We start from the raw sequence: 9,541 nt of genomic DNA, 5'->3' as shown, positions 1-9,541 counted from the left end.
TACTATAGTAGTACCTTGGCAAAGTTGCGAGTTATAATGGCACGATTGATAATCACCAAGCTATTGAGATGGTGAATGATGGGAGCTCAGCTAGAAGACAGCGGTCTGCGCTTTTATTGAGCTTGAAATTATTTGAAAGCCTCTGCCTTGATCAAGTATGCTTTATGCTTGATGATTTGGGAAAGCTACATCAATGGAAAGCACGGATTGAATTGATTCAAATAGCGAAGAACATATTATACACAAATAGTATAACAATTTAAGAGCATATTGATACACAAGCTTGCCTTGCAATGGCCTTATATTTATGCCACACTGTCCATGCAAACATCCCAGTAACTGTCCTTAGTAGCAATAATACTCTTGTTTCTCAACTCATCATCAATTTGGACTACCTGCCAATTTGTTTCTCAACTCATCATCATCTCTCTCTCTCTCTCTCTCTCTCTCTCTCTCTCTCTCTCTCTCTCTCTCTCTTCTTGCTTGTTTGAAAGATGTTTGAGAGACAGTAGTGAGGTTGTTGATGATAAGTCTCGTGGTTCATTGCCTGTTCATCAACTACTAAGCGATATTAATTGAGTGCCTGTTTGTTTTCCAATACATGTCCAACGGCAACGTTGCTATTCGCCTTAGATGTAAAGCAATCGAGGATGATGAGCTTGAGCTGAAGTTTCCTCTAATGCTTGAGAGCTTAAATATGAAATTGGAGTTTCTTTGTTTGAATTCACGTTCTCAGATATTGGATTTTCGTACACACAAGTGCATTGCAATCGGCTCTACTCGGCGATTGCTCTATTTACATGAGCAAAGTGACACCAAGATGATACATCGGTGACAGTGATGTCAAGGGCGCCAATGTCTTGTTGGACGGAGTAAACGAGGCAATGGTGTAGGATTTCGGACTGGCAAAGATCATGGATCACAGAGTCTCACATGTTACAACCGTGGTGTTATCGACCCCTTTGGCCACAGCATTTGTACACTGGAGTGTGCTACTTTTCCCGGCATCTACTCATATTGAAGGGCAGTGCACCCGGCACGCTGTGCTTGTTTTCCCATACATGTCGAATGGCAACGTTGTTGTTCGCCTTAGATGTAAAGCAATCGAGGATGATGACCTTGAGCTGAAGCTTCGTCTAATGCTTGAAGCTTGAATCTGAAATTTGAGTTTCTTTGTTTGAATTCATGTTCTCAGAGAAAAGGCCCCTTTGGATTTTCGTACACACGAGTGCATTGCAATCAACTCGACTTGACGATTGCTCTATTTACATGAGCGAAGTGACACCAAGATGATACACCGGTGAGAGCGATGTCAAGGACGCCAATATCTTATTGGACGGAGTAAACAAGGCAATGATGTGGGATTTTGGACTGGCAAAGATCATGGATCACGGGGTCTCACACGTTACAACCGTGGTGTGATTGACCTTTGGGCACAACATTTGTACACTGAGTGTGCTACTTTTCCCCATATTGAAGGGCAGCGCGCCCGGCACGCTTTGCCTCACAAGTTGCACAAGTAAGCAACATCGTTCTTCAGTAATATTCCTAATTAGTCCACGTGTCCACATTCTCTTATTGCTGAGGTGGCAGCCTCACCAATAAGATAATGGAATTGGTTCGAATATCATGGACTTGGTTCGTTTGCAAGATAAAACTCATCTGCAGAGCTCGCCCATGCAGTAGCATCCTATAATGCGACAGCTTCGGCCGTTCTGCCTTCAGGCGCAGGCTTGATCTTCCCAACGACAAGAGAAGGAGCATAGTGGAGGCCATGAAGATGGACAAAGGCCCTGGGCATAAGGATCACCAGACCCAAGATCCCCAGTGATGTTGCGAGCATCGCTGAAATTCTACGCTACAGAAACATACACTGAGACTCGGTGGGTACAACGGTCCGGCCAGCACCAGGGGAGCCTGGTCGATATGGGCATAGACTTCGTATCTTTTTAAATTAAACAGCTGATGCCTGCATTGTCGTCCGAGAAGTCAAGTTCTTGATGCTGAGTACGGTGTGAACGTACAAATTGCAAGAAGTCCTATGCTTAGGTAGTCAAGCTCACCCATTTTTCTGCGCGATGAATGTAATCCTAGGCTCTGATTGCATCCAAAATCCTGCGTTTCTCTCTCACGTTTCGCGACCTCCAGTCAGCGGTTCCATCCCATCGTGCCTCCTCTCTCACTCTTCTCAACGTTGATACCAATCAGTTGAGCGGCTCCATCCCAACTGAGCTTGGGATGCTTATCAACCTCCAGTTCGTGCATTGTGTATACTGCCACCGACATTCCTTTCTGTAACATGGTCCCGAGCTAAACTCCGATCGCAACTTTTAAAGACTCTCAAGACCTGCTCGCTGCCCAGGCTCATCGAGTCATCCGTCATGGCAAGTCGTCTACGGGGCTATTGTTATGATAGGTCTTAGGCAAGTCAGAATTGTGACAGCCCAATAAACATGCTAAAAACATTGAAATTTCCAAGCCAACGCCATGTTAAAGGCAACGTCTATCACAAACGACAACCATGCAACCGAGGACTATAAGTCCACAAGAGCATAACGACCCGAGTAAGTGTAGCAATGGAAGGACTAACTACCTTATTTCATGGGGGAAATGCAACAGAAATAAAAATGGTCCGGAAATCATCAGAGTTGAGCTCCCTCATCGCTCTCCTTGCTCCCACGTCTCGAGACTTTCCATGTGCTCTCTACCTTTGTATTCGCTCTCCTTGCTATCTCGAAACTATTTTTTCATGCTCTCTCATCATTTTGAAGTTCGCAAGGAAAATATCATAATGAAGGAAGATGCCTTAGGGATCAGTAGATTCAGAAGCATCCATACACCTCTCAAGAAGGTTAAAGTTTCAAGTTGACTGGTTAGATTGTCAGTCGATAGGAAACCAACCTTAGAATTTCAGACCTTTTCATTATATTGCCAATCAATAGGAAACCAACTCGTTAGAATTTTAGACCTTTTAGTACTATTTAGTCAAATTTTGGTTGTAATTTCAAATTTGCCTACTTGATTGCCATTCAACAGAAACCGATTGGCTGGACAAAGTAACAAAGGGGCTTGGGGACTGGGGAGCCTATTACTTTCAATTTCAATATAAATAACCTACAAGTTTCAAGACTGCAACTCTTGAGAAAAAGCACCTCCACTTCGTAGACCCTAAGTGAGACTAGCAAAACATGAATTCTAGCACACATGGTGACATGTACTCCTCACATCCATAAAGGCAAAGTTAACTTATGGAGTCACATTTAAGGTAAGGTTGTGGCAATGGCACTAAGAATTTCATGCAAGGGGCGCACAAAGGGATGGATGTGAACTTATGAACTTAGGTCAAGGGGGAGAGTGATAAGAGTTCACATTTATTCCTAAACCCATATAAGTTTGGAGGACATTTACCAACATATTACGTGATGGAAATGAGCTACCTTTTCTCTCGAACATTTTCATTAACCCACACTATACCTTGGTGTCAAGACCTTAGTGACTAATAGAAAAATTGTGACTTCTATGAAGCTGCTCTAAATGTGATTTAGAGTGGGAATTAAAAATCCATGCTTCCTCAACCTAGGGTCATAGAACATGAGGGAAGAATATAAGGACGATCCATCCAATTGACAACTTCTCCCATTCTAAACTTCAAGAATCTCGCTAAGATGATGATATGAAAAAGATGTTAATAGTTATTTTTCCACTATGTACATTGGCATTTGGAGACACTACTTTAGGATGAGGAAAAATGTGGCTTATTGCAATGTTACATTCTAAACCAACTCCTTTAGAGTAGATTAGCAATTGCAAACCATCCTGTTCTGATCTTAAACAAGCCAATGCCCTTAGATTTTAAGAGTAGGAGGAGAAGACCCCTTTCAATGAGCAAGTACTAGGCTGTAGTTAAGATGGTTTGTTATAAGGAAAAAAATGCTTGTCCAGTCAAGTTTTCCAGAAAACACCTGCTTACATCAAGTTCAGAATTTGCCACAAAATCTTTGACTAGATCTAGAACCTCAACCATTATCCACCGCATGAACATGTAACTGTAAATGTGGTATCAAAAGCACTCAGTTGTACAGTAACTGCTAGCTAAATATATATCAAACGTACAAGGGAGCAAGACTCTTCAGCTTGCTCTAAAGAGCGTAAAAATTTTAGAGCTCATGGTACACACAAAATCAAGACTGATAATTCAAAGTGTTGTGATAAATGAAGCTGGTTCACACCGATGTACAATTGTCCTCTTTGAGAGTATCAATTTGAACTCTATGGTACAAGGTCCAGATGCATTGGAGTCGCATCTTCAAAAATAACCCCTTTACTTCAAAAACCGAAGGCAGGCAGAAACTGGAAGTCGCTGCGTTGATGTTGAGGGTGATAATAGTAGTAAGGCCTTTGGAGACGGAAGGCCTCCCTGCTGCTGTGATTGTGTGTGTATGTGTGAGTGTTAGAGTGGCTGACGGAGGACGAAGCACCTCGCGACAGCTTATCTTCTAGATCGGTCGTTGCATCCGCTCTCAGAGGGAGTTGAGCAATCTAAGACAAAAGACTTCCGACGCTCGAGTAGAGATGGAGAAGGGTTCTTGAGCAGGGCCAAGGGATTGTATGGGTCAAGCAGCGAGCCGTGTGATTATGACAGATTTCTGCTATCATCTCCATAGTTTGCAGTACTTCCGTGAACTCACGTCGTCAAAGAGCCGCTAGAGAGTTTGTTGACGCCAAGAGTTCTTCCTCCTCAGGTAGCTACGTGATTGGTAGAGAAGTTCTTCCCCAGCTTCTTGTTGAATGGAAGGCACGCATCCATGCTCAGGTCCACTGCAGCAGCCAACGCCATGAACACAGCTGCGTCTTCGATGCACGTTACATGTCGCATAGCTAACTGCACATGAGGCTTGCTGCATTTTCCTTCTCCCAGTACGTTGGCACTCATCACGAATCCTCCCACAACCGGCACACCCAAACTGAAATAGAAGTCACCGCTGCTATGCGGACTGTCCACAGGCGACGCAGATGTTGGCGTTTCTGGCTTGAACTTCGCTGTGTCGATTAAGAATTTACCACCTTTCTGTGCGCTGATAACGGTCTCCGATACGAGCACTCCACTGTTAACCCCTGCTACTCCGCCACCCTCTGCCATCAGTTGAAACCTGCACCCCAGGCCTCCCTTGCTCCCTCTCTCTCTCCATGCTTCCAACCTGCCCCATGGCCTCCAACTATCTTCGCCTACAGGCCCGGCTCTCATAATCAGCCACGCACCAGGATTTGAGCGAGTGACGCGATCAGATCCTGAAGTAGGAACGAAAGGGGTAACCATCGATGCGGCCGCTACCGGTGATCCAGACAAGTCGTGAATCAGGATGAGCCAGCCTTTGCGTTCTTTCCTGTCCTTCTCGTTGTCGCCGTGATGCGAACCTGCCCATCCGTTGCCTGCGAACCCATCCAGTTGACCCGCCCTGAAAGCACAGACGGAAGAGACCGGCGTATCAGTATCGATTACACTGGTCATGCAGCGGTGTTCAAAGCAAGAAAGCTTCTGAAGATGACGTCGCTCCACACTAAACCTGTTGCTTGATACTCATCTAACCCATTTTTGCATTTACGGAGACCTGTGTAGGCTTTCAACATTCAAAATACAGAGATGTAATCATGTTAGCTTACCTCGAACGGAAGCTCCTGTCGCGAGTGAATTTGCAGGTGAAGATGGGTTGCCTGATGTTCCCTTGAATCTGCACGATCTGAGGGCTGAGCTCGGGCTCTCCGTCAAACTGGAAGATGTACCTGGGATCGGGTTCGACTTTCACGTTCAAATGCAGCTCGGCTCCCGGACGCCCACCCTCAGCCTTGGACTTGCCAATGCATACCCAGCCGTGGTGAAGCTGAACGCCTTTGACGCTCGCCCACTCGATCCCCACGGGCAGAACAAACTTGCCCAACATCTTCGCAGAGCTGGCACCGCAGCAGGAGCCCTGGCGGCCTTTGTAGACGACGACCTCGAGGTGGGGAGCCTTCCTAGCGAACCAAGACGTGGAGAGGAGCTTCTTGAGAGCGGGTTCATCGAGATAGAAGCTTGCGGCCACAGAGTTGGGGTCAGGGTCGGATCGAGAGGTAGGGGAGAGGAGGGGCACCGGGGCGGTATGGGAGGGGAAGTGGGAGAGGCGGATTTCACAGAAGCAAGGGGAGGAGGAGGAATGGACAGAGGTGCGGGAGGCAACGGAGGCGGCCTGGGGAATACGGAGGCCGAGGGCAGAGATGGAGAGGCGGGAGAAGGGGCGAGGTTCCATAGCTGGGAGGAGAGAAGATCATAGAGATATGGAGGAGATATGGGGTTGGAAATGTAAGCTGGATGAGTGATGGAAAGGAAGCAGGGGAGCTTAAAGGTGGCAAGGAGATGGGAGACAGCTACAAATCCAGCGGGGAAACAAACTGGAGCTTCGATTCAAAGACAGCTTGGGGATGATATATTCATATAAGCAAGCAAACTCTGACTGGCTTATCGACAACAAACAGCAAAAGATGAAGTCTCCAGACGACGAAGGTGGAGTCGACGATGAAGAAGAAGAAGAAGAAGACGATCAAAATATTTTTGAAAACCGCCAATCGGCCTCCAAAACCGCTCAAGCAAACACCTTTTACAGGCTGGCCTTGCCTGTCGTTGCTTTTTTTTCTCTTCGCAAAACCGCTAAACCGCTCCCCTGCCCACCAAAACCGCCCTCCGCAAGCCCCACCGCCAGCCTGTTCCTGTCTGTCTCCCTTCCCGTCAAATATATACACTCTTGTTTTTAAAAATTATTATTAAGGTTATTGCGCTTTTTATTGCCTTACAGCTAGCCCTCCCCCCTCATCCCCCAAAGATAAATATTTTCCACCCTGTCTCCACGGGTTTCATCCTTTCTCTTATTTACATAAATAAGGTTTTCTTTAACCCCAAAAAACACCCTCCAACCAACCCATCCTCTTCCCGAGTGCTTCCCCACACGCACTGCTTCAAGGGCTGAATGTCTAGCACCCCTCTCCCCCGCCAGCGTTGCAAAAACACTCCCCCCATGAAGGTTTTCCTTCTTCCTTCCAAAGTACTTTTTGACAGTTGAACGCAGGTTTTGCAGGTTGTTTCACCCAGCAACATCGACATTAGATAATTTGGTCTGATGATAATGCTCGGCCGGGCACATTGCAAGGTTGGGTTAGACTACTGAGATTTGTGGATGCTGGGCTGGAACCACAATGCCATCCCACAGTGCTCACCCAGCCCTGGCCCTACATGGAGCTGTGAGACTTGCCTAGTGGTGGGGTTGGATGTGTACCACTGGCATGCACAGGGAGCCAGTCAACACTTCGTTTCTACCTCCAACTCTCTCTATGACAACTGGAGTGCCAAGAGTAAACTCTCCAGCTCTACAATTTGCCTTGTTGATCACGCCGTGGGAGTCTTGTTAAAAAACAAATATGCAAAAGTCATGATCTGCAGCTCGTTGAAAGTTGCCATGTTATGGGAAAACGAGAACCGGGCGTAACTCCCTTACATTCCATGTTAAAGAAATTTTCCTTTTTCAGTGAATGCTAAAGTATTTAAAAGTGGCATGCATCATGAAACTCTCTTCTTTTTTAGGACACGCACTCACATACCCACGTCTGTTTGGCACTTAGATGGAGGTGGACACTGAACTGGTAGAAACTCCCTTCATGCAAATAATGAATACATACTTTTACATTCATGTAAACATTCTTGCACCATGATATATAATATTATTTACAACACAAAAATATAGACTCACAAGCTGATGGAAACACCCAATAGTATGACAACATATGCCTTAACCTCTCCATTCCAATTAGCCAAATATATACTCACAACTTAATAAGCAAACAACCAATAGTACAAGGACATTTGCCTAAACATCTCCACCCCAATTGGCCAAAGAATCAATGCTTACGTTGCACCTTTCACAAATTATGTATTAGATAGCCATCCATGCATGCAAAAGAGGTCACACCCTCACCTAAATTTATAATGGCACGTTTACTTGTATTTTAATCACTCGTTGCTTGATTTAATATGCCCCATTCTCTTCATTTTAAAGACCATGTCTGTAAATTGAATCATTTTTTCCCATTTATGTTATCACCCATGGCATTTGCTAAAGAATAATAGACTAATTGCCATTTGTTTATTTTAGCAATGAGATTATGATCATTTCGCTCTTCATATAGACTACACACAAGAAAGAAGCAATGAGATTATGGTCATTCCTTTTCTTCATCACATGATGAAATTATATCAAAGGAATTGCAATAGTATTGAAGCATGAGAAAAAGTGTCTAAAGGCAATTATGTATGTAGAAGGCTTGTATAGGCTTTTAGATGATGAAAGAAAATGGGGGTAGAGGCTCACTAGGCTATGTTGGCCTCAACACACATACACATGTAGAACATCTAGTACATGCATGCATGTGCATGCAAGTGCGCACACACACAATGTCATGTTGTCATTCCACTAGCTATAATGCTCTTATAGATGCACACACTGAACAATAAGAATCGAGCTACTTTTGACGAATCCATGCCATATATACTCAACTTTGACCATGAGAGGTGAGGGTGTATGAGGGAGAAGCCACTTGAGGCTAAGCCTAAAGAAGCTAGGGTTTCAGGCCCCTTCTGTATGGCATTACCATAGTATGCCAATCAACATGTACCAAGTCACATGCATAAGTGAGAGGTCCCACCTTGATAGGTAGTGGATTTGTGGGTGAACGCCATTAGGACATGTGGCCAAGCCACCTAGGACTGGCCAATGATGTAGTGCCATGTTGCACCCATCCCTTTAGGGATCAAGTAATCAAAACAGCAAGAGGGATCAGGGCATCTAACTAAATCAATGATTTTCTTGGAAAACTATAGAGAAGACTCAAAAGAAGGACAGGATGACCAATGAGACCAAATAGCTAGATGATGCCGATGACACCACATGAGAAAGCTATAAACATAGAACCACAACTAATTGTCCATTGAAAATATTGGGGGAGCCTCCACAATAGCACTTTGATTTCTGTCCCACACATTCTTGAACAAGTTCCTATAGACTTTGTCTAGACTTTTGCTATCTTTTGCAAGCATCCCTACTATGCTTGTATGGTGCATAGCCCTTTGAGGTTGCATATGTACCTCTCCCCCATATGGAAATAGCTACCTAAGGAATAAGCAAAAATCACCTAGCCAAACCGTAAGTCATGTATGTAGGTGCACACTCTAATTCTTTTGAGGGAAGAATGCAATGCAAACCTTAAGTCATGGATGTAGGTGCACACCCTAGGTCTCTTGAGGGAAGAATGCAATGCAAACCTTAAGTCATGGATGTAGGTGCACACCTTGACTCTCTTGAGGGAAGAATGCAATGCTATTGCTACATAATGTTGCTCTTAAATTTTATTCCACTCCTAATCTTGTTATTTTGCTATTAAGCTCCTCCCATTCCTTCTCGATGAGGGACAGGCTATGAGCAAAGGATTTGTCATGCTGCAATTGCAAAAACCATAGCTC

General features: G+C 44.8%; 1 protein-coding gene across 1 annotated transcript; it reads right to left on the bottom strand.

Annotated features, from left to right (window-relative positions):
• Positions 1-3,971: 3,971 nt before the first annotated feature.
• Positions 3,972-6,521, bottom strand: LOC147899686 (uncharacterized). The gene is made up of 2 exons (XM_087377954.1): positions 5,662-6,521; positions 3,972-5,456 (listed from the first exon to the last, which is right to left on the bottom strand). Exons 1-2 carry the CDS (start codon positions 6,282-6,284, stop codon positions 4,739-4,741), a joined length of 1,341 nt encoding a protein of 446 aa, XP_087234080.1. The 5' UTR covers positions 6,285-6,521; the 3' UTR covers positions 3,972-4,738.
• Positions 6,522-9,541: the final 3,020 nt, after the last annotated feature.

The sequence above is a fragment of the Dipteris shenzhenensis genome, chromosome 8 (genome assembly GCF_047967505.1).
Source record: "Dipteris shenzhenensis isolate YYH24624 ecotype China chromosome 8, Dip_SZ_1.0, whole genome shotgun sequence".
Lineage (NCBI taxonomy): Eukaryota > Viridiplantae > Streptophyta > Polypodiopsida > Gleicheniales > Dipteridaceae > Dipteris > Dipteris shenzhenensis.
This window is presented reverse-complemented; position numbering and strand designations above follow the sequence as displayed.